The sequence below is a fragment of the Apium graveolens genome, unplaced genomic scaffold, assembly GCF_009905375.1.
Source record: "Apium graveolens cultivar Ventura unplaced genomic scaffold, ASM990537v1 ctg3051, whole genome shotgun sequence".
NCBI lineage: Eukaryota > Viridiplantae > Streptophyta > Magnoliopsida > Apiales > Apiaceae > Apium > Apium graveolens.
In genome coordinates this window covers 31,308-57,389 of record NW_027417916.1, presented here as the reverse complement: position 1 = coordinate 57,389, position 26,082 = coordinate 31,308, and the positions used below count along the sequence as shown (strand labels likewise).

Below are 26,082 nucleotides of genomic sequence, written 5' to 3'. Positions count from 1 at the left end.
CTTTACTAGAACACACAAAACAAATTCTAAACTTATAGTCAATAATCAAAAAAAACACAAAAGTCAAACATATCAAATAATCACACAAATAAATGCCCTAAATCCAAAATAATTTTCTAAGACCTATACGATAGTCTAAAGGATCGCATCCTAGGGAATGTACTAGTCCCATACCTAATACACTCCGAAGGACAGCGTGCTCTTGATACCAACTGTAACGACCCGCACTTCCGGACTATTAAATTCTAAATCGAAAACTAAAAATAAAATATATTATTACTCGATAATTCTAATAGATCACGAAATTCAAAGCAGCGGTCAAACTCAATAATCAAAATCATAAAAATAGAGACGCAGCTCCACAAATCCGATAATAATTGTCTAACAGATAATTAAATTTATTCTCTAAAAACAAAATATTTATTCTAATTCAAATAGCACAAAACGAAGCAGCACAGATCTCCACATAGTTCTCATTCCTTAATCTTAATATGCTCCAAATTCCGAACCTGAAATGTTAAAAGGGGTGAGCTACACAGCTCAGCAAGTACAAATTGACTAACTTTTAAACAGAAAAACAATGGGTGTTTTGATAAAACGATTTTTCTTAAAACAATAATAATTTTGTAAAACATTTTCTAAAATAAATCCAACCCAAAGTTTTATATTTTAAAATTCAGAATTTAAAACAGAACAGAGCAGAATTTATAACAGTACAGATTTTATAACAGATCTGAGCAGAATAAAACAGAACGAAACGATAATTCTTATAAATACCACAGTCTTGATCTACGGCCACACTTTGCCAGTAGCCGGCATCTAATTCTTATTCTTATTCTTTATACCACACTTTGCCAGTGGTCGGCATCTAAAGTTCAATAATTACGCGCCCTTAATAGGTATCTAAAGTTGCACACTTGTGCGCCTACTAAGGGTATCTAAGGCTAGTTCCGGAACTATAGCGTAAATTACGAACGGTTCGAAAACGTAGAGACTGGGTTCTAAAATTCACAAATACTTATATCTTATAATTTCGAAATCAAAGTTTTTATATCTTATATGAAATTAAAAACAGAACTGAAATATCTTTTCGGAAATTTAAAAGTAAGTCAAAAGGTACTTACCTCAAAGCCTGACCAGATCTGAATTTACTCTTTTTGACCCTCTAAACGATATTTTCTTGAAAAACACGAAACACGAAAGCTGAAGATAACGAAAAGACCTTTCTGAAAAGTCCAGAATCACTGAATTCTGACTTACGATGAATTTTCTACGAATTTTACAAGACAGCTGATTTTTGCTGAGAAAGTCCTACGAATTTTAATGATAAAAACAAGGAATACGAATATGGTGTATTTATAACGATACAAAACCCTATATCTCAACTAGGAAATAATATTTCCTCCTAAAGATTTACAACCTCTCCAAGTAAATTCCATAAATAAAATATTTGATACACACAATTACCTAAACTAAAAAAATTTCGATTTTCTAAATTATTCTTACACTTATTTCCACAAATAACAAATCTTTTCACAAATCAACTACCTTGCACAAAATGTTTTCAGAATATTCTAATTTTAAAATATTTATCTAGACAAATTAATATCTAATTTCTAATAAATAAATTAAAAATAAAATTACGAATTTTACATTGAATCACAAATCCACCTATATATCAACATCATATCAATGACTCATGCATTTCAATATAATCAACTTGATTTCCTTAAAATAGTAAGCGTCATTCGGCCTTTTAATCAAAACACCACATGCAAACATAAATAAGTGATCTTAAGGTTCTAGAGCTCAGTTTTTAACATCATAGCTCACCACCGGTTCACCGGAGTTCATAACCGGTGGCGGTGGCTTCACGGTGATGCCCTCATTCGAGGGTGTCCAACCACGAAACCCCCGATTTCTCAAAAGAAATGCATCAACACCACATGCAAACTGATTTCAGCACAATAATCATAGGATACGAACTAATCAAGAAAGCCCTCGGTTCTTGGCTCAAAACCGAACCCAAAAACACACACACACTTCGGCATGCAAGCACCAATACATACATGCACATACTTCTACCTACACATAAGTGTTTATCAAGAAGAATTAGGGATGATTGATAAGTTTGATTAAGGAAAAAGGAGGTATACCGAGAGAAATTGAAGAGAGAGCCGAGAGAGAGTTGTTCGAGTGAGAGAGAGAGAGTGAAAGAAAAAGAGGAGAGAAAAGAGTGAGTGCACGGAAAAGAAAGAAGGAAATGGGGAGGAAGGAGTAATTTATACTCCACCAACACAAGGGCAAAATGGTAATCTAATAACTCCCTTTTTAATTTGCATTTTGTTTCTCTTTTTACTCAAATGTAACAAAATTCAAAATAAAAATATTTCTCTCTCGGAAAGTCGAGAATTATTGAAAATGACAATTTTAACATGTAGGTCTCGAAATTAGCTTTTCATCCATTACTCATAATAAGAATTTGAGCGAGCGGTTGATTTTATATGAATTTCGCAAACTCGCTTAAATAAATACCTTTTCCACATAAAATCAATTTAAAAATGCAAAGACCCACAATTAAATTCACTTATCATTTTTAAAAAGTCTCTAAGACCTCTACGAAGATAACAGAACGAATCCCATGTTTTTTATCCATCTTAGATGATTTTATAAAAATGCACGAAGGTTAAATAAACCCTTATGTAAATCACATAATTCCTTTAAAATTTACAGAAATTAACACAGAACATATAATCATGCACACAGTCAAGCAATCACACACATATAGTCACATAACGACTCTGGTCTGATCTTAGAATCTATCCCTCTTTAATCTTTATTCTCTTTTTTTTACGCGTACCGGGTCACGTTCAGCCTGACGGCCCGACGCTCAACGTTTCGAATACGCTTCTCATTACCTTTGCCAATCAACACGTCTCTTAAGACGAAATACTTCATTCATTTACTTCACATATAATTCACATTTTATATTATTTAATTTTCAAACTAGGACGGGTTCCGTTCTACCTGACGGCCCGAAACCACAGCTTGACTTTTAAGCTGACTCTTTAAATTGGAACGTTTTTATCCACGCTTCTTAACTCTAGTATACAGATAAGACAAATAATCACCACTTAATCACATAATCTCATCACATAACACATACTTTACTTTCTTAATTACGACGCAAAATTCTCGGTCGTTACAATATACATGAATGATCAAAAGAAAAATATTAAAAAATATAGGCATAAAATAAATGTTAGGGGCCTAATTTTTAATTTTTTTTGAAAAGATCACTTAAAAAATAAGATATTTTTAGTACTTAATTGAACCGACATAAATATTATTGATATCTTACTTTTTATCATTCTTTCAATTTATTATCCCACCAAAAAAAATGGCTTGGAGCTTTAAATATCTCTAGGTCGACTATGGATGACACCACCATCAGCGGCAACGAGGACGGAGATGAAGAGGATGTCGAGCTTGGCGAAGACGAGGAGAGTGGCGCGAAAAGAAACTGTGGTGCGAAGAGCGCTATTCAATTTTATTTAGATTTTGGTTTAACAATGCTTTGAGCTATTATTTGAATTTTCATGTATACATTTAGTTGTTTGTGTGCTTCGAACATTTGTCTATTAATTTGATTGCTTGCTTAATGCAGTACAATAGGCAAATGTAGTTACTTTAACAATTGGTTGGTTATTGTATATCATTTTTATTATTTTTGGTTGTTGTTGACATTAATGTTAGTTGGTTATAATTGTGGTGTGTTTGGAGTTGATATTGTACGTGTTTGCGTAGGAGGAATGTCAATTGTAGAACCCAAAAAAGTTATTCTAGAGCCAATACCGGCTTATCTGCAGAAATAACAATCAAAATTAATCATTTGTGGGCATGAAAAACCGACCGAATTAATAACATAGCGAGTGGATTCATACAAAAAATGACCGTCTCCTTATGAACGGTAGGTATAAGTTGGTCCTTTTTGAGTTTAACACTAAAAAAATGTTGACACGATATCAACCAATTCAAGAGCTCATAGGCATTTTTCTTGTAATATTCAATTGTTATGGCTATAAAATGACCGAATTATTGATCGATAGTTCAGTTGGATTTAATTGACGTATAAGGATATGTGTTACTCGACTCATATTTTTAATCTAGAATGACAGATTTGGCGTTTAGCCTGTTTCTTTTAGTTGGAGTTATCATGATATATATATAATCTACTTATATAATAAATGTAATGAAATAAAAAAATACAATATACAAAGACAAGGAGACGAGTCCCTCACCATGCATATATGGCCAAAAGGTAAGTGTAACATCCAACATCCACACTACCTTCCTCTTTATAGCTTCGTTGCACCTAAATTTTCATTAAATGTGACTTTTTGAGATATTTTCTAAATATATTTACTTTTAAAAGAAATGGTTTGTAAATTCATGTGTACCTCCAACCTTCAATAATTTGCAAAACAAATATATAAGAAATAATTATCTAATGTGGGGGTTTCATGGTTGAAAAATTGTTATAAATATGAGAGTATGTACCTACAGATTTGAGCTTTTGTATGTTTTTCTAGTAAAAAGATAAAAATCAATTTGAGTTTCCATAAAATCTAGTCCTGCCATGGCTTCTTCTCCATCAGCTACGTCTAAAAGTACAGGGAGGTATCTTTGGAAAAATCCAAGTAAGATCTGCTGTATATATTGTGGGTGCATGTGTGTGTATGTATTAACTGTCAGTTTATATAATTTTTTCTTTTGCCGTTACCTGGAAATTTAAAGGGGATGAGTCAGACATATATGGTTTTTGAATTGTTTTTTGATTGTTTAATTTGTTCATTTGATGGTTTGGGATATGTGTATATATGTAAATGACACGTCCTGATGCAGAGTTTGTAGCACTTTCCCCGCAGAGTCTAATGGCAACAAATCAATTTTGGTGTGAGGTGTGCAATAGAAGTTTTCAAAGGGAGCACAACTTGGAGCTCCACAGAAGAGGACATAATTTGCCTGGGAAGCTGAAGCAAAAGACAAATGATGAAGTCAAGAAAAGGGTTTACATTTTCCCTGAAGTTGGTTGTGTTCATCATGATCCCTCAAGAGCACTAGGAGATCTGACTGCTATCAAGAAGCATTTCTCTCGAAAACATAGTGGCAAAAAAAAATCCCGCTGTGATAAATGTAAGAAGGGTGACTGAAAGGCTCATAATAAGATCTGTGCTACAAAGGAGTATATTTGTGAATGTGGAACTACCTTTTCCAGGTGATTGAGTATATTTGGTTTATCTTTTAGTTGTGCTCTAGGTGTAATTAACCGAGTTTGTGCTTGAAATTGTGAATTGATCTAGAATTATTTTATGGATTTTCTTTCTCAATATAATATGTGTTTGGAAATTGAATAGGAAAAGAGTTTGAAAAATTCTCTTAAAATACACTACAAAAAAGTAAGCCTAAATTCAACTGACCTAAATTCGATCGATTTCGCTTGTTTCATTGGGCAAGGCTAAATACAACCGCCCGCAGTTGAATTTAGTAATAAATACGACCGGATTTTTTGTGCGGTTGAATTTGACTCCATCAAAAAATGGTCTGCATTTTCCCGCATTTTCCCGCCAACTGAATTATTTAGCGCTCCTAAATTCCACCGCTAGCGGTCGAATTTAGTCTTACCAAAATGGCAGGCTATTTTGGACCAAAAAAAATTTGTTTTACCAATTTTATATTTATTTATTATGAGTTGAAATAAGCCCTTATTTTATTTCTTATGAGTTGAAATAAGCCCTGCAAAAAATTATTATCTTAGCGAGGTTATTATATTCTCGATATTATTATGAGTACACAATTTTATATACAAATTTATGCACCAAACATTTTCCTATTATTATTCCTTTTATCTTAGACTCCATTTCTTTTCTTCTTTACAACATATTAATTATAATTTCGTACTCTAAGACTTGGAATTAAACGAGAATTAGAAACAGTGCACAGTTGACCATAAAGAGCTTGTTTTAAATATAGTTTTCTTCATGTATTTATACCTACAAAAAGTTTTTTTTTTCAAGTATGTGTCTTAATTAATATTTACTTATACAAAGAATGTTATTTAAAGATTAAATAATTACTTATACAAGGCGTGAAAGTTTTACCCATCATCGTTCAATTTGTGAGGCTCTTAATGAAAAGATGGCAAGACACACAACAAATTGCACCCCCTACAGCTGCATGGCTTCTGGCATTGTCGCCAATGCTAGTAACACTAGCTCCACGAGCCTGGGCCCTGCTGGAGGTTTACTAATCCCATGGAGCCATCAGCAACTCTTAACTCCCCTGCTTGGACAAGGGGCCTCAAGCCCTTATTCGTTTACGAGTTTGCTATCAAGCCCATGGGTTGGATCAGCTTTTAGTAGCTATGGGGGAGCTTTGGGAAATGGAACGAGTGGTGGTGGTGGGAGAGGGGGTGGAAGTATCTTACAACAGTATGGAGGTGGCATGGAGCCTTTAAGTGATCAGATGAATGTTGCATATGGAGGAATGATGTACGATGTGAACAATGCGCTGATGGAATGTTGATTGGTGAGGTGAATAACAATGTTTTGGTGGAGCAGCAGATGAAAGTTCAGAGTGAGTATGGTGATATTCTTAGCAGGGATTTTCTTGGCATGGGAAATGGGATGAACAGCTTGAGTGGAGCTGAAGATCAGAATGGTGGTAATGGAATGCTTTAGGTCATCAGGACTCTCTTCCCTTCCCTATCTCATTCTAAATTGTATTTTACTTGCTTTGCCATTTATGACGTTAATATAATTACTATATGGAGTTAATTTCCATGACCTTAGAACTTGAATATCCAATAAATAATCAAACTAATCATTAATTTTCTATCAAATAATGGTGTTTTGGGATATTTTTATTCTTTTTTTTATTATGCTCTACTTTGAAGTGAAAAACCGTTGTTTTAAATGAAAGGCTAGTTTTATATTTTTTTCATTTTGTTTTGAAAGTTGATTTAGATCTTTATTAGTTCTCAACTTTATATATACATTTTGTTTTAAAAGTTGAATTTATGCTTTGAAATTTAGAATTAAGTCACTTTTCTTATTAGATTTATAATAAATACTTGTACAATCGAGAACATATATACACTTAACTTGAATAAAATTTAATTAAAAAAGTTAATTTTTACATATGAAATTTTGATTATATAATAAATTCCTAATATTCCAATGTCTAAATTGTTTAATTAAATATTTGAACATAGTAAGTAATATTTCAGGTCTATTTAAATATTTCACGTCTCTTTAAGTTTGTAAATTTGTTATTCAATAGACAACTTGTTAAAATTTGTAAATTCTAGAGTACCATTAATATCGGACAACTTATTTACATACATAATTCTAGGGTTGTGTAGAACCAAATTATCACCCTCCATAAAAGTATTTTGTGTCATAACAACCTTTTCTTTGACTTGTCATATATAATTATATATCACTTTAATTAATTGTTTTCTATGTTTTATAGAAACTATATGAAATAAATTAAACTACTTATTTTCATATGAAGAAATTAGGATAGAGGACAACCTTTGTTTTGTGTAATAATTTAAATATTTTAAATGCTCATTTGCATTCATCTCCTGTTAATTTAAAGATATAGTACTTAAATTTTGTCATTTCCTCTTTTATCTCTTTTACCATCTTTTTGAATTTCAAATTTGTTTTATGTTATCTCTCTGCAACAAACCTTATTCACATGATATTTTTATGCTAAAGTCGTTACAAACCGGTTCAAATATGATAGAAAAATTTAGTCATTTTTTTGAAAATTAAGTTAATATTTTTGTTAGAAGTAAAGACTTAGTAACAAATTCCTATGTTAATTTCAACAACATAATTAATTACAAGAAACATGGTTCCAATTGTGATTTCATATAACTAATAATTGTATAAAATGAACAAAATGACTTTCATCAAATTAATAACAAAAGTAAATTATACGGAATGATTAATAATTGACTTAAATTAACCGGGTCCTAAGTTTAAATTTGATTTTGCACTCTACTTATTTTTCCAATCTAAATATACAATAGTATCACAAATTCAAGTTTAATGTGACATATTTTATAACAATCAAAAGTTAAAAATATCATAGCATATAAGAATATTCTTTTCATCACCAACTTATATATCACTTTTTAACTTTCCTATATTTAGAAATGCAACATCCATGGGAAATATAAACATTTTTCTCCTCAATTTTTTTAGTTCTGCAAAATACACCAAACTTGGCTTGATAATTACTGATTTAATTTAGTTTCTTTTTATTTACAATTTTTGTATTTAAATAAAATGATTTAATAGATAATTTGGTTTAGTGTATAACATTTATTTTTCATCTGCAATCAAGTGTATTTAATATTTTGTAACAAATATATGAGGGGGAAAATAATAATAATTGTGTTTGGTATATTTTTGTTTTAATTTTTATTATGTTCTACTTTGAAATGAATGACCCTTAATTTTTGACAGCTAATTTTGAGTAAGTGGCCAGTTTTATAATATGCTCATTTAGAATCTTTATAGTTTTTAACTTATACAGTATATATTTTGTTTTGATTTGGTAGTTTTATTTGTGCTTTGAAATTTATAATTAGTGTAAAATTTTACATCTATTTAAATTTGGTAATTTGTTACATATACTATTTTACCTGCAGGGCTCATGAAATAGTTAACTTGTTTTTACATAACGGTAGAGGGTATATGGACAAGGGGCATTAAAGTAGGGTTAACATTGATAACCAAATCACCTCATAAGCATTCGGCTGCCCTAACAACCTTTTCTTTGGCGGGTGATCATTATATTCATTTAACTCAAATATACAATGTGAACTCAAATATTATAACTCTAACTGAAAATAAATACATTTGTTACTCAAATGTTACAACTTTAACTAAAATTTATTTCCTAATAGTTAAACACCTACACCTTTAAATCTACAACCCTAACTCAAATATTATGATTAAACAAAATATCAAACTTTAGGCTAATCAAAGTATAAAAAGTACTCCGTCCATCTCATATTATGCGTCTTCTTTGGATTTGTGCCGGTCAAATTGACTTAAGTTTGACTGAAATTTATTAATAATTTATAAGTGAACAAAATAAAAAAATTACATCAACCGAAAGTAGATTTAATCTACTTTAACATATAATTTTTAGTTTTTGCAATAATATACGAGTAATGTTTAATCGTTAGTCAAAAGTTAGTAAATTTGACTTCTATAAAAGGAAATGTGACACATAATATGAGATGGAGGGAGTATATTACACAAACCCACAACCCTATATTGCTCCTAAATAAACTATCAACCGTTAAGGTTTAATAAAGTGTAAAAGTGAAGTAAACAAACAAAATATTTACTATATCAATTTTAAAATAACAGTTAATTTAACTTAATATATATTGCATTTTGCACCCCTTAAATTTGTCCAAAAATCAATTTTGTATACCTACTTTCAAATATTGCAGTTTTCATCCCTTTCTTTGAAAGCAGATTCAAATTGCACCCCTTTTGCCAAATTTTGTCAAATTTTTAGCTCAAATTCTTGTCTTCAATAACATAGTTAATCTATTCTTGAAAAGGAAATATGAGATATATTCTAGGAACCAACAATTATGACTAAATGATTTGGTAAAAATGGTGCATGTTGAATCGGATTTCAAAGTAGGGGATGTGAACCGTAATTTGTATAATTTAATTTAATTTCTACAATTTTAGAATAAAAACAATAATATATATTTGAAAATAAATGTTACAAGGGTTTTCTTAAAATACCCAAGTCTAATAATATTTTTGTAAAAATACGGTTATTTTTTTAAAAAATTGCAAAAATATTTTTTTATTTGTTAAAAATACTATTTTTCATTTTTTTTGCAAAAATATGGTTTTTGGAAACTCGAATCAACTGAACTAGTTTTTGCAAGTACATGCAACCAAAAAAACACCATTCCACTAGTTGCATACATGTTTGATTTGGTTGATTTTGGTTGATTCCGATTTTTTGGAAAAGAATTGAGAATATAGTAAAATCGCAAAAAAAATTAGAAAAGTTAGTATTTTTGGTAATTTCTGATGTTACAATTACCTCAACTCTAAATTGACATAAAACTTGTGATGTGCACTTTTTAGGGCAACATGCACACTCCTATACAAAAACAAAAATAATATGCACCTTCCTTTTTCTTTAAATTTAGTTAAAAACACTTTCACTTTTTTTTGGTAACATGCCCAGTGTATTGTATACAAAAACAACACGCAACTTCCTTTTTTTAACCTGTCCTTGCACAAAATAATTTAAACTTAACATCTTGGCCAACTTAAAATAAATATTAAAAATGTCATGATGATATTTTTGGGTCAAGGAAGTATTCTCGATTGCCCAAGGTTCCGAGGCAAGGATGTGGACGGGGAGCCACCGTGGTTTTTCGAGAGGGATCCACCTTGATCTCTCTCGAGACAGACATGAGATATCAATTATTACATATAAGAGTATTCTAAAGAGTTCTATTCATTTAGCTTATACTTGAAAACTTGTATATTATTACATATACCCTAATTAAAAATGAAAAAAAAATGATACATAAACTTGTAGGCCAATGATCCTTTGATAAACGACTTTCTCCTTGAATTACTCAGTACAAGTGCTTTCGAGAATAGTGCTCCGGTGACTCATATTATTGAATATGTCGGCAAAGTCAAGACAATTATAAAAAGAGATAAGGATATGAATCTATTTTTGACTTATTAACATTCTTAAATTTGTATGCAACCCATGCTATAAGCTGTGACTTAAGTGTGACTATATATACTACAAGTAACATGGCCTTTATAGGCCAAAAGTAATTCAATAAAAATCAGCCGGTATTACCAACTAGAAATTGTAGTCATTTTTTTGGCTTATGAATCGTAAAAATGGTTTCTTTTAGTTATAATCTACCAGACTTATTTTTACTGCAATTCGTGTAACCCTTATGCCATTGCTTACATTATTAATGCCAATCATCCAAAAATGTTCATATCACTTACAAGCCACAACACAAAAATATTAAACTAAATCAAATCATAAACAATAAAACATACTATCAAACTATTAGACTATTAATAACCCACATAATTGATTTGGGATATTTTAATTGGGGCTGTTGATGTGAATACATGTGTCATTCCAGTTAAAACCAAACACATATCATTTTGTACACAATTTTGTATACAATTTTATGCACCAAACATTTTCCTATTATTATTCCTTTTATCTTAGACTCCATTTCTTTTCTTCTTTACAACATATTAATTATAATTTCGTACTCTAAGACATGGAATTAAACCAGAATTAGAAACAGTGCACATTTGACCATAAAGAGCTTGTTTTACACTACAAGAAAAAAGGCTAAATTCGACTGAAAAAAATCGGTCGAATTTAGCTTAATTCGACCGTCCACAGTCGAATTTACTTAATTTCGACCGATTTTGAATCGGTTGTAATAAAGGGAGTCGAATTTAGAACTTCGGTCGTATTTAACTAAATTCGACCGACTAATTATGACCGGATAAATACAACCGCTTAAATTCGACCGAAGGCGGTCGAATTCAAATTTTCAATTGAAATTTAAAAATCCCGCACAAAAATTTGAATTTTCTGGAAAATTTAAAACCCCCCCAAACAACTGATAATAACACAAGATTATCTTGTGTTCACTACTAGAAATATTAGATACGACATCGGTGCTTAGACATCGGCATGTAATGCACCCGATGTTAAAAGCCTGTTTAACATCGGTTTAGAAAAAAGTGATGTTAAAAGCCTGTTTAACATCGGTTTTACATAGTAGCCGTTGTCTATGTTCAATTTTAAAATAATAACAAATTAATGTTTTTCACTTCAACATCGGTTATTTATGCTAACCGTTATCTATAACCATTTTTAAAAAATGACTAAATAAATATTTCAGTTCCCCCGCTGAGTACCCAAATTTTCCCCCGTAACAAAAAAGTTGAAAAATTATTTCCCCCTTCTCCCTTTACTCACACACCCATACATCTCTATCTCTGTCTCTATCTTCATCTTTATCTCTCTCCCTCTCTCCCCCAAACCTTGACTCTCCCTCTCTCTCAAACTCGCGGCTCTCTCTCTTTGCTGTCTCTCTCTCAGACCACCGCTCTATCTCAAAAACCCTAATGCTCTCTCTCAAATATCGAACTTCATCTCCTTCAGCTCTCTCTCCCTCTCTCTCTCTCTCCCTCTCTCTCTTTCAATCTCTCTCTGTCTCCTTTCTTACCGCTACTTTCTTGTAAACCTAATTTAAACCTAATACAAAATCACTGAATCGAGATTTGTCTCTCTCTTTCTCCACTCTCTTCGGTCTCCCTATCTATATCTTGATGGAAGCTTCGATTTATGTAAAATTGATTGGTAAAGGTTAGATTTCGGCCATGGTGAAAGCGATTGACGATGCTTTGAAGAAAGGGAAGGAGTTTTCCGTCATAAATCGGGCTAGAAATTGTTAGTATTATTTAATTTAGTAGCTTAAAATCGAGCCGAGAAAGCAAATATTTGGTTTGATTATGTATGTCAATTTTAAATTTATTTCAAAATTTTACATTTTGATTTTAATGAAGCTTTTGTTTATAGGCCTGAAGCTTTGGAGCTTGAAACCAACCTTCAATCGGTAACATATATCTCTCTTTTAACTTTATTTACATCCATTGTGTATTTATATAGATCTGTCGGTGTATATTTATATTTGTATGTTCAATTTTGTTTATTCTATTATGTTCTGCTATTAAGTTTAGGTGTTAATAACACATTTAACTCTATATTTTTTGTATTAGATCTCTATGCTTTTATCATTGGGAGCTATGTCATTTGGACTGTTGTAACTTGGTGTTTTTCCTTTGATGTGTGGGTGGTGGCTGGATGTTTGTACCATAAGAATGCACCCTTTGAAAGTTCCAAGTCTGTTGTTGATAAGGATGCCAACACTAAGAAAAAGAACAAGTCTACTGACAGGAGCACAGCGTCTACAGCTCCTCTGAATAAAGGTATGATATTACATGTAACCAAGTCTCTTAATACATTCAACATTTTGACTAGTATTTCCTTTTTGCTAATATTATTATAGTGAGATGTCAATACTAGCTGGCGAACTACCACAGGTGTAGATATGAGTGTACGGAACACTCCAAGTCACACAAACTTCACTTATGATAAAGATAACAGAAGAGGAATGGTGGTTCCTTTCAAGCCCCTCTCACTTGCATTTGAAAATGTGAATTACTATGTTGATATGCCTCCTGTAAGTCACCTGTCCTTTAAATTGATATTATAATATACTGTTTTTCTATGAGAGCTGAACATATGGTGGTCAACGATTCTCACAGTAAAACCATTCGTTTGTTCAGGAAATGAAGAGTCAAGGAATCACAGAGCACTGTCTCCAATTGCTATGAGATGTGAGTGGTGCATTCAGGCCTGGTGTTTTGACAGCATTAGTGGGAGTGAGTGGTGCTGGAAAGACCATGTTGATGGATGTATTAGTGGGAAGAAAAACCGGAGGGTATATCGAAGGAAGTATTAGCATTTCAGGTTATCCAAAGAACCAAGCAACTTTTGCTCGTGTCAGTGGTTATTGTGAACAGAACAATATCCATTCTCCATATGTTACCATTCATGAATCTCTTGTGTACTCGGCATGGTTACGTCTTGGTCCAGATGTGTCAAATAAAACACAAAAGGTTAATTCTCTTTTGCTTGCTGATTCTATTACAGATACGCCTCAAAATATTCACACTCTTGTTAAATACCTTATATGATTTTGACAAAAAGATGATGCTACAAAATCCCTGTTTATGCAGAGCATTATTAACATTGCTGATTCATTTGTATATAGTGAAGAAAGATCTGCAGGTTTCGGAGAATCTGGGAAATGGGTTGCTGAATATGTATGTTAAGTCTGGAGATATGGATTCGGCTGAGAAATTGTTTGATGGGATTGACATGAAGACGGTTTTTTCATGGATGTCTATGATAGAGGGCTATATGCAGAAAGGTGATTGGGAAAGTGCCAGTGTGTTCTTTGATCGAATGCCTGAAAAGGATGTAACTGCCTGGAATGTGATGCTTAATGAATTCATCGCGGGGAACTGATTTAGCTGCTACTGAAGTTTTGTTTAGAAGAGCGCCAGAGAAAGATGTGGTTTCGTGGAACTGTATGATTGCAGGGTATGTTGAAAACAAGAACTTCACAAGATCATCTGGGAAAACCTGTAGACTCTACTCTCTATAAAAGCATGGTTGGTGGGCTGAGATACCGGGTGCACACGCGTCCTGATATTGCTTACGCTGTGGGCATAGTAAGCCGCTATATGGAAAGGCATACTGAACTTCATCTAAATGCCGTAAAAAGGATATGTCGTTACGTGAAAGGAACCCTGCACTACGGTTTGGTCTACAAACTTGGACAAGGAAACTACATTTTATCTGGATTCTCGGACAGCGATCTAGCAGGTAGCACAGATGATAGGAAGAGCACTGGAGGAATGGCCTTTTATCTTGACGAGAACTTGATTACCTGGGTAACTCAGAAATAGCGGTGTGTAGCCCTGTCTTCATGCGAAGCAGAGTTTATGGCAGCAACAGCTGCTGTGTGTCAAGCTATCTGGCTTCAGCGTGTTCTCAGCTGTGTTATGTATGTCAAACCAGGACCAGTCATATTGTATATTGATAACAGGTCGGAAATCGATTTAGCACGCAATCCGGTTTTCTATGGGAGAAGTAAACATATCGACTTGAGGTATCATTTTATTAGAGAATGTATTGAGCAGGGTCTGATTGTTATAAAACATATTAACACCAGTGAACAGCGCGCATACATTCTTACTAAAGCACTGGCAACACCAAAGTTCGAAAAGATGAGGAACTTGTTGGGAGTTAAAAATCTCGAGGATGTTTAGATTAAGGGGGAGTATGTTGGAATTATATTTAATCTAAACTTATTTGGTTTGTCTATTTTGTTTTGGTCCTTGAATAAATCTACGTGTCTGTAGTTTTGATAGTGCAGCAGACTTGGTCTCAGGTAGTTGCAGTATTTTAGGAGTCTAGTTTAATAAGCTGGAGATTATCATGGTCACGTACTCCTGTTTGTACTCCTGTTCTTTAGGATCTCAGTTAGCTGTAGTCTTTATTATGTAATCTTTCCTTTCCAGAATGTAATCCCAACAGTACCAAGTTTCTTTATTTTTCTGCAATCAAAGTAGTATAACTTTCTCAGTATTTAATCATATAACTAACATGTTATCAATTGCAAATTGTAACATGGTATCAAAGCAACCAGAATCGATTATGAGCATTTTTTTGATGAAGATTTCAAGTAAGTATTTTGACTTTCTTTCGTACACAAATTTGAGGTATTTCATCCCTTTTTCAAGCTTTTTGAGCGATTTTTCTTCATATGTTCTTTGTTGATTGATTATTGTACACATCATCAATTAGATGAGTTGAGAGGATGAATTCTTTTGATAATTTTTAAGTATTAATTGCAAGAGCCTTATTTTATAGAGCAAATTAATGTGTTTTCTTGGATATCCTGCTCGTCATAAAGGATATAAAGTTCTTAATATGTAGACATGACATATATTTATTTCCAGAGATCTAATATTTCATGAGCACCATTTTCCTCTCCATCACAAGCAAATTTCTGGGAATGCACCTTTTTTCTTATTACCAGTATCTACTGATCATAAATCTCTTCATGATACAGAATTTCCAGATATCTTTCAGTTTTTTGACACTCCTGAAGTCACCATACCTATGGGTTCTTTGGATGATTCTTCACCTGACACTTCAACAGATTTTCATCAAGACAATTCATCTAATGATCATTGTACACACAATGCATCTTCAATTGATAATTTGAACTTAAGAAGGAGCACTAGAAATGTGAAGTTAACTTCTGTCTTGTGAGAATAATATAAGATCCTGTAAAGGGCAATTCTCTAAAGGTTTTTAGAGTAACTCGTTCCTTGACATGGTATGGATGGCAGAGGACTCAGGTTCGATCCCTGCCACCCCCAACATTTCTCACAATTTATGAGGGACACGAAAGGAAAATTTAAGCCCCAAAGATGAGCGTCCGTCATCCACTATTCGACCCATAAATGGGCTTTCAAGTGAGGGGAGTGTTATAATATAAGATCCTGTAAATTCACCAAAATAACAAAGATTGTCTACTCATTGATGTAACCTCGAAACATATTCTGCTTTACCATCACCTTTTCATGCTTTGGTGTAACCTAGAAACATATTCTGCTTTACCATCACCTTTTCATGCTTTGATTAGCCAAACAAGTTCTTTAACAGAACCAACTACATAAAAGCTGATGGCACTGTTGAAAGGTTTCAAAGAACGTTTGGTTTCTAAGGGTTATAATCAGAAATAGGGAATAGATTTCGAAGAACCATTTTCTACCGTGGTGAAGATGACCACAGTCAGGTATATCATTGTAGTAGCATCTCATAAAGGTTGGAAGTTACATCAATTAGATGTTAACAATGCATTTCTGCATGGAGATTTACTTGAAATGGTATATATGCTGGTTCCGGAGGGATTATCTAATTCATGCAATAAAGATTGCATGTTACTTAAATCATTGTATGGATTAAGGCAAGCTTCTAGACAGTGATTTGCAAAGCTTGTTGGAGAATTGCCTCATAAAGGTTTTCTGCAATCTAAGAATGATTATTCATTGTTCATCTAGAAAAACCAATGATAGCATTATCATTGTTGCAGTATATGTTGATAACATAATTCTCACTAGTAATGACGCACAAGGTATTCTTGATCTCAAGGTACATTTATACAAGACATTCAACATGAAAGATTTAGGGGAACTAGGTTTTTTTTCTGGGTATAGAAATTGCTTATACTGCTTCAGGTCTCACATTAACCCAAAGAAAGTTTACACAAGAATTGCTGAAGGAAGCTAATATAACAGATTTCAAGACTAAAGCTACTCCACTGCCTTTGAACTTAAAGTTTTCAGCTGATAAAGGAGAATTATATACTGATCCTAGCTATTACAGGTGCTTAGTAGGAAAACTTAATTTTCTTACTCACACAAGGCCATATCTTGCCTATACTGTCCAACATTTAAGTCAATATCTGCAGTCCCCTAAAGTCCCACATTTTGATGCACTTATGCATGTGTTGAATATGTGGATTCCACATCTGGAGTACTAGGGATTCCCTTGAAAGGAGGTGAGCAATTAACACTAAAAGCATACTTTGATTCATACTGGGGAGCTTGTCAGGATTCTTGGAGGTCAATTTCTGGCTATGTGCTGTTGTTAGGAAACTCACCAGTAAGTTGGAAATTAAAGGAATAAAGTGTTGTCTCTTGAAGTTCCTATGAAGCTGAATATCGTTCAATATCATCTGCGACTTCAGAGATCACTTGGTTGGTCAGATTATTGGAAGAACTAGGTGTTACAAATCTTAAGCCAGTTACTGTGCATTGCAACAACCAGAGTGCCATACACATTGCTAAAAATCCATTGCATCATGAGCGCACAAAGAATATAGAAATTGATGTGCATTTTACAAGGGATAAGGTGTTAGAAGGATTGGTGCAGCTATCTTATGTTCCTACTGCTTCACAACTTGCAGAGTTTTTCCCTAAAGTTCTTTATTCCGGATATTTTCAAGAGTTACTCTCCAAACTAGAAATGTTCTAATGCCATTCCAGTATGATAAAGAGAAGCAGCTGCTCGACAAATCATCACATACATCAGCACATAAACAGCTCAGCATGGAGTTAATTATGACAGCTTAGCAAAATAACAAACTTCTTTCATGTATAAACAAAGACCAGTGCTAGTTGCTTAGTAACTAAGTTTTGCAGAAATGAGTTTTAGGAATGTAGATTGATCTCTCTCTCACTCTCTCAATCAGCAAACTCTCTCTCTCTCTCTAATTCATCACAGTATTGTATCAAAACATGGGTTCATCTCTCTAATGAAAGTTTATACGGTAATCTTCATTTACGATAACTATGTGAGTTTGTTTTGGTAGATTTCACAATTTACGGCTATACTTTGTTATCAATTGAAAATTTTAACAAAATGCTGGTAGAATGTTGGTTGGTCATGAAGTAAATAACAACGTTTTGGGGGATCCACAGATGAATGTTGAGAGTGAGTATCCTAATAGGCTTACCATGGATTTTCTTGGCTTGGGAACTGGGATGAACAGCGTGAGTGGAGGTGGAGGGGGATGATGATCACAGTGGTAATAAGACGACCAACTCATGGGACAGGGAAGCTACCATATCAGCTGAGGCAAGGCCTTTCATTCACCACTGTAGCCCTGGGTTTTCAAGCCACCCATGCTTCAGGCCCCTGTTGTTGTTTTTTAGCAATATGTACCATATGTGTTTGCATGACTGTATAATTAGGGCCAAGGGGTAGATTATGAAATAATCACCTCTCCTTTTGAATTACTTTTTATCATACTAAAAAATTATTTGTATACATTGTAAGTAGCTATTCTAAGGTTAGGAGAATGCACAATTTTATAGAACAAAAAATAATTGCATTAGTATTTATTTTTCATGTGCAAGCAAATATACTTAATATTTTGTACAAATATTTGCTCTATATATGTTTCAAGTGGCTAACTATTAGCTTTTTGTGCACCAGATCTTAGCTAGTTGGTGATCAAGGCAGGTGTATGGAGTTGACTTCCATGACCTTAATTAGAAGGAGAACATCCAAGAACTAATCAAACTAATCATTAATCTTCTATCAAATAAAGGTGTTTTGAGATATTTTTGTTTTTTTTATTATGCTATGCTTTGAAATAAAAAGCTGTTGGTTATAAATCAAAGGCTAATTTTATAATTTTATAATTTTGTTTTGAAATTTGCATTCATGCTTTGAAAGTCAAAGGCTAATTTTATAAATCAAAGGCTAATTTTATAAATTTTGCTTTGTTTTATAATTTTATAAATCTCACCCATACATTTTTATCCCTAAATATAATTACAACCATACATTTTAATTTTACACTTCATCTCTTTCATCCACCTCTCTGCCCACTACACCCACCAACCACCCACAATCACTACCCATCACTACCACGTACCAGCCGCTGCTCCGACCCCCATCATTTCGTCCCCGCATATCAAATTCCCTCCCTCCCTCTCTCTCTCTCCCTCCCTCCATCCATCCATCCATCCCATCTGCATCGTCAACCTTAATCGCTTTTTCGGCCAAACAATCGTGCCTCTCCGTACCGACCGGAGTGTCCTCGTTTTACGATGATTTAGTCAAAATTTGTTCCTTCGTCATTTGAATGGTTGTCACCGGAGGTGGTGGTGGTTGATGGTGGTAGAATTTGATAGAAGATGGAAGAATATTAAAATTTATAAATATTAAATATTAAATTAACGGCGAGATATGAATATGTTGTATTTGAATGAGTGGATATGATTAGATCTCTTATCTCAGAATACTAGAGTTCTCATTGGAGTAAGACCCTATATATATATTGTTTTGAAAGTTACATTTTTGCTTTGAAATTTAGAATTAAGCCACTTTCGTTATTGAATTTACACTAAACACTTGTAAAATTAAACTCATGTACACACTTAACTTGAATAAAGTTTCATTAAAAAAGTTATTTTTTTCATATAAAATTTTGGTTGTATATTAAACTCTTAATATTCCATATCTAAATTGTTTAATTGCATATTTGAACTTCATAAGTAATATTTCACATCATCTCTTTAAGTTTGTAAGACAATTTTAGGATAGTGCTGATGAAATAGACAACTTGTTCATGTTTGTAATACTAGGGTACAATTGATATTGATAATATATGAAATAGACAACTTGTTTACGTGGGTAAACGTACAATCGAGAACATATTTGATAAAATGGATAAGGCTTGTTAAATAGGGTTGATATGTAAAATCAAATTATGACCCGCATAAAAATATTCCATACCCTAGCAACCTTTTTTTGGCTTCACATATATAATATTATGTCACTTTAATTAATTGCTTTCTATGTTTTAAGTATAAAATTATAAATAGTGATAATTTTTTTTTATTTTTTTATCTTTTAACTCATACCCAAATGACATTTAAGTATTTTTTTCTCTAAAATTAGTTTGTAAATTTATCGTAACAATACAATGTATTATGTGAGAAAATTCAGACTTTTTAGAATATAATGTACAACCATTTACTTTACCAAAGTCACAGAATTCACAATATAATATAAATTTGTCAAGAGGTAAAATCTTAACAGTTCTCAATTTAGATTTAGTAGTGTTATTTTAAAGCGTTTTAACATCATATATATATTAGGCTATAAGAAAGGTTGAAGAAAGTGGCCATGAAGACATCAAAGCCAACCCTCGGACCAAACTCTTTGTGCTAACGAATGAGGGTATCGAAAAAATTGAACTTTGAGGGACAAATTTTTTGTTATATACATGAATGATCAAAAGAAAAATATTAAAAACTATAGGCATAAAATAAATGTTAGGGGCCTAATTTTTAATTTTTTTTGAAAAGATCACTTAAAAAATAAGATATTTTTAGTACTTAGTTGAACCGACATAAATATTATTGATATCTTACTTTTTATCATTCTTTCAATTTATTATCCCACCAAAAAAATGGCTTGGAGCTTTAAATATCTCTAGGTCGACTATGGATGACACCACCATCAGCGGCAACGAGGACGGAGATGAAGAGGATGTCGAGCTTGGCGAAGACGAGGAGAGTGGCGCGAAAAGAAACCGTGGTGCGAAGAGCGCTATTCAATTTTATTTAGTTTTTGGTTTAACAATGCTTTGAACTATTATTTGAATTTTCATGTATACATTTAGTTGTTTGTGTGCTTCGAACATTTGTCTATTAATTTGATTGCTTGCTTAATGCAAGTACAATAGGCAAATGTAGTTTAACAATTGGTTGGTTATTGTATATCGTTTTTATTATTTTTGGTTGTTGTTGACATTAATGTTAGTTGGTTATAATTGTGGTGTGTTTGGAGTTGATATTGTACGTGTTTGCGTAGGAGGAATGTCAATTGTAGAACCCAAAAAAGTTATTCTAGAGCCAATACCGGCTTATCTGCAGAAATAACAATCAAAATTAATCATTTGTGGGCATGAAAAACCGACCGAATTAATAACATAGCGAGTGGATTCATACAAAAAATGACCGTCTCCTTATGAACGGTAGGTATAAGTTGGTCGTTTTTGAGTTTAACACTAAAAAAATGTTGACACGATATCAACCAATTCAAGAGCTCATAGGCATTTTTCTTGTAATATTCAATTGTTATGGCTATAAAATGACCGAATTATTGATCGATAGTTCAGTTGGATTTAATTGACGTATAAGGATATGTGTTACTCGACTCATGTTTTTAATCTAGAATGACAGATTTGGCGTTTAGCCTGTTTCTTTTAGTTGGAGTTATCATGATATATATATAATCTACTTATATAATAAATGTCATGAAATAAAAAAATACAATATACAAAGACAAGGAGACCAGTCCCTCACCATGCATATATGGCCAAAAGGTAAGTGTAACATCCAACATCCACACTAGCTTCCTCTTTATCGCTTCCTTGCACCTAAATTTTCATTAAATGTGACTTTTTTGAGATATTTTCTAAATATATTTACTTATAAAAGAAATGGTTTGTAAATTCATGTGTACCTCCAACCTTCAATAATTTGCAAAACAAATATATAAGAAATAATTATCTAATGTGGGGGTTTCATGGTTGAAAAATTGTTATAAATATGAGAGTATGTACCTATAGATTTGAGCTTTTGTATGTTTTTCTAGTAAAAAAATAAAAATCAATTTGAGTTTCCATAAAATCTAGTCCTGCCATGGCTTCTTCTCCATCAGCTACGTCTAAAAGTACAGGGAGGTATCTTTGGGAAAATCCAAGTAAGATCTGCTGTATATATTGTGGGTGCATGTGTGTGTATGTATTAACTGTCAGTTTATATAATTTTTTCTTTTACTGTTACCTGGAAATTTAAAGGGGATGAGTCAGACATATATGGTTTTTGAATTGTTTTTTGATTGTTTAATTTGTTCATTTGATGGTTTGGGATATGTGTATATATGTAAATGACACGTCCTGATGCAGAGTTTGTAGCACTTTCCCCGCAGAGTCTAATGGCAACAAATCGATTTTGGTGTGAGGTGTGCAATAGAAGTTTTCAAAGGGAGCAGAACTTGCAGCTCCACAGAAGAGGACATAATTTGCCTGGGAAGCTGAAGCAAAAGACAAATGATGAAGTCAAGAAAAGGGTTTACATTTTCCCTGAAGTTGTGTTCATCATGATCCCTCAAGAGCACTAGGAGATCTGACTGCTATCAAGAAGCATTTCTCTCGAAAACATAGTGGCAAAAAAAAATCCCGCTGTGATAAATATAAGAAGGGTGACTGGAAGGCTCATAATAAGATCTGGGCTACAAAGGAGTATATTTGTGAATGTGGAACTACCTTCTCCAGGTGATTGAGTATATTTGGTTTATCTTTTAGTTGTGCTCTAGGTGTAATTAACCGAGTTTGTGTTTGAAATTGTGAATTGATCTAGAATTATTTTATGAAATCTCTTTCTCAATATTTTCTCAATATAATATGTGTTGGGAAATTGAATACGAAAAGAGTTTGAAAAATTCTCTTAAAATACACTACAAAAAAGTAAGCCTAAATTCAACTGACCTAAATTTGATCAATTTGGCTTGTTTCATTGGGCAAGGCTAAATACAACCGCCCGCAGTTGAATTTAGTAATAAATGCGACCGGATTTTTTGTGCGGTTGAATTTGACTCCATCAAAAAATGGTCTGAATTTTCCCGCCAACTGAATTATTTAGCGCTCCTAAATTCGACCGCTAGCGGTCGAATTTAGTCTTACCAAAATGGCAGGCTATTTTGGACCAAAAAAAATTTGCTTTAGCGATTTTATTTTTATTTCTTATGAGTTGAAATAAGCCCTGCAAAAAATTATTATCTTAGCGAGGTTATTATATTCTCGATATTATTATGAGTAGTGCTACTTGCACAAAATTGTGTACAAAAATTTGCACAAAATGACATTACAATTGATTTGTGATATTTTAATTCGGGCTGTTGATGTGAATACATGTACCATTCCAGTTAAAACCAAACACATATCATTTTTTACACAATTTTATATACAATTTTATGCACCAAATATTTTCCTATTATTATTCCTTTTATCTTAGACTCCATTTCTTTTCTTCTTTACAACATATTAATTATAATTTCGTACTCTAAGACTTGGAATTAAACCAGAATTAGAAACAGTGCACAGTTGACCATAAAGAGCTTGTTTTAAATATAGTTTTCTTCATGAATTTATACCTACAAAAAGTTTTTTTTTCAAGTACTTATACAAAGAATGTTATTTAAAGATTAAATAATTACTTATACAAGGCGTGAAAGTTTTACCCATCATCGTTCAATTTGTGAGGCTCTTAATGAAAAGATGGCAAGGCACACAACAAATTGCACCCCCTACAGTTGCATGGCTTCTGGCATTGTCGCCAATGCTAGTAACACTAGCTCCACGAGCCTGGGCCCTGCTGGAGGTTTACTAATCCCATGGAGCCATCAGCAACTCTTAACTCCCCTGCTTGGACAAGGGGCCTCAAGCCCTTATTCGTTTACGAGTTTGCTATCAAGCCCATGGGTTGGATCAGCTTTTAGTAGCTATGGGGGAGCTTTGGGAGATGGAACGAGTGGTGGTGATAGTGATATTCTTAGCAGGGATTTTCTTGGCATGGGAAATGGGATGAACAGCTTGAGTGGAGGTGAAGATCAGAATGGTGGTAATGGAATGCTTTAGGTCATCAGGACTCTCTTCCCTTCCCTATCTCATTCTAAATTGTATTTTACTTGCTTTGCCATTTATGACGTTAATATAATTACTATATGGAGTTAATTTCCATGACCTTAGAACTTGAATATCCAATAAATAATCAAACTAATCATTAATTTTCTATCAAATAATGGTGTTTTGGGATATTTTTGTTCTTTTTTTTATTATGCTGTACTTTGAAGTGAAAAACCGTTGTTTTAAATGAAAGACTAGTTTTATATTTTTTTCATTTTGTTTTGAAAGTTGATTTAGATCTTTATTAGTTCTCAACTTTATATATACATTTTGTTTTAAAAGTTGAATTTATGCTTTGAAATTTAGAATTAAGTCACTTTTCTTATTAGATTTATACTAAATACTTGTACAATCGAGAACATATACACACTTAACTTGAATAAAATTTAATTAAAAAAGTTAATTTTAAATATGAAATTTTGATAATATAATAAATTCCTAATATTCCAATGTCTAAATTGTTTAATTAAATATTTGAACATAGTAAGTAATATTTCACGTCTCTTTAAATATTTCAGGTCTCTTTAAGTTTGTAAATTTGTTATTCAATAGACAACTTGTTAAAATTTGTAAATTCTAGAGTACCATTAATATCGGACAACTTATTTACATACATAATTCTAGGGTTGTGTAGAACCAAATTATCACCCTCCATAAAAGTATTTTGTGTCATAACAACCTTTTCTTTGACTTGTCATATATAATTATATATCACTTTAATTAATTGTTTTCTATGTTTTATAGAAACTATATGAAATAAATTAAACTACTTATTTTCATATGAAGAAATTAGGATAGAGGACAACCTTTATTTTGTGTAGTAATTTAAATATTTTAAATGCTCATTTGCATTCATCTCCTGTTAATTTAAAGATATAGTACTTAAATTTTGTCATTTCCTCTTTTATCTCTTTTACCATGTTTTTGAATTTCAAATTTGTTTTATGTTATCTCTCTGCAACAAACCTTATTCACATGATATTTTTATGCTAAAGTCGTTACAAACCGGTTCAAATATGATAGAAAAATTTAGTCATTTTTTTGAAAATTAAGTTAATATTTTTGTTAGAAGTAGAGACTTAGTAACAAATTCCTATGTTAATTTCAACAACATAATTAATTACAAGAAACATGGTTCCAATTGTGATTTCATATAACTAATAATTGTATAAAATGAACAAAATGACTTTCATCAAATTAATAACAAAAGTAAATTATACAGAATGATTAATAATTGACTTAAATTAACCGGGTCCTAAGTTTAAATTTGATTTTGCACTCTACTTATTTTTCCAATCTAAATATACAATAGTATCACAAATTCAAGTTTAATGTGACATTTTATAACAATCAAAAGTTAAAAATATCATAGCATATAAGAATATTCTTTTCATCACCAACTTATATATCACTTTTTAACTTTCCTATATTTAGAAATGCAACATCCATGGGAAATATAAACATTTTTCTCCTCAATTTTTTTAGTTCTGCAAAATACACCAAACTTGGCTTGATAATTACTGATTTAATTTAGTTTCTTTTTTTTTACAATTTTTGTATTTAAATAAAATGATTTAATAGATAATTTGGTTTAGTGTATAACATTTATTTTTCATCTGCAATCAAGTGTATTTAATATTTTGTAACAAATATATGCAGGGGAAAATAATAATAATTGTGTTTGATATATTTTTGTTTTAATTTTTATTATGTTCTACTTTGAAATGAATGACCCTTAATTTTTGACAGTTAATTTTGAGTAAGTGGCCAATTTTATAATATGCTTATTTAGAATCTTTATAGTTTTTAACTTATACAGTATATATTTTGTTTTCATTTGGTAGTTTTATTTGTGCTTTGAAATTTATAATTAGTGTAAAATTTTACATCTATTTAAATTTGGTAATTTGTTACATATACTATTTTACCTGCAGGGCTCATGAAATAGTTAACTTGTTTTTACATAACGGTAGGGTATATGGACAAGGCGCATTAAAGTAGGGTTAACATTGATAACCAAATCACCTCATAAGCATTCGGCTGCCCTA

General features: G+C 32.2%; 1 protein-coding gene and 1 long non-coding RNA gene across 2 annotated transcripts; both read left to right on the top strand.

The window, feature by feature from the left end:
- The first annotated feature begins 3,434 nt into the window (after positions 1 to 3,434).
- LOC141700889 (protein indeterminate-domain 13-like) lies at positions 3,435 to 5,213 on the top strand. The gene is made up of 2 exons (XM_074504557.1): positions 3,435 to 3,528; positions 4,906 to 5,213. The coding sequence occupies exons 1-2, from the start codon at positions 3,435 to 3,437 to the stop codon at positions 5,211 to 5,213; spliced, it is 402 nt and encodes a 133-aa protein (XP_074360658.1).
- A 7,249-nt stretch (positions 5,214 to 12,462) lies between these two features.
- Positions 12,463 to 13,010, top strand: LOC141700893 (uncharacterized). The gene is made up of 3 exons (XR_012566579.1): positions 12,463 to 12,573; positions 12,703 to 12,739; positions 12,903 to 13,010. It is a non-coding gene; the product is annotated as an uncharacterized LOC141700893 (long non-coding RNA).
- The last annotated feature ends 13,072 nt before the right edge of the window (positions 13,011 to 26,082 follow it).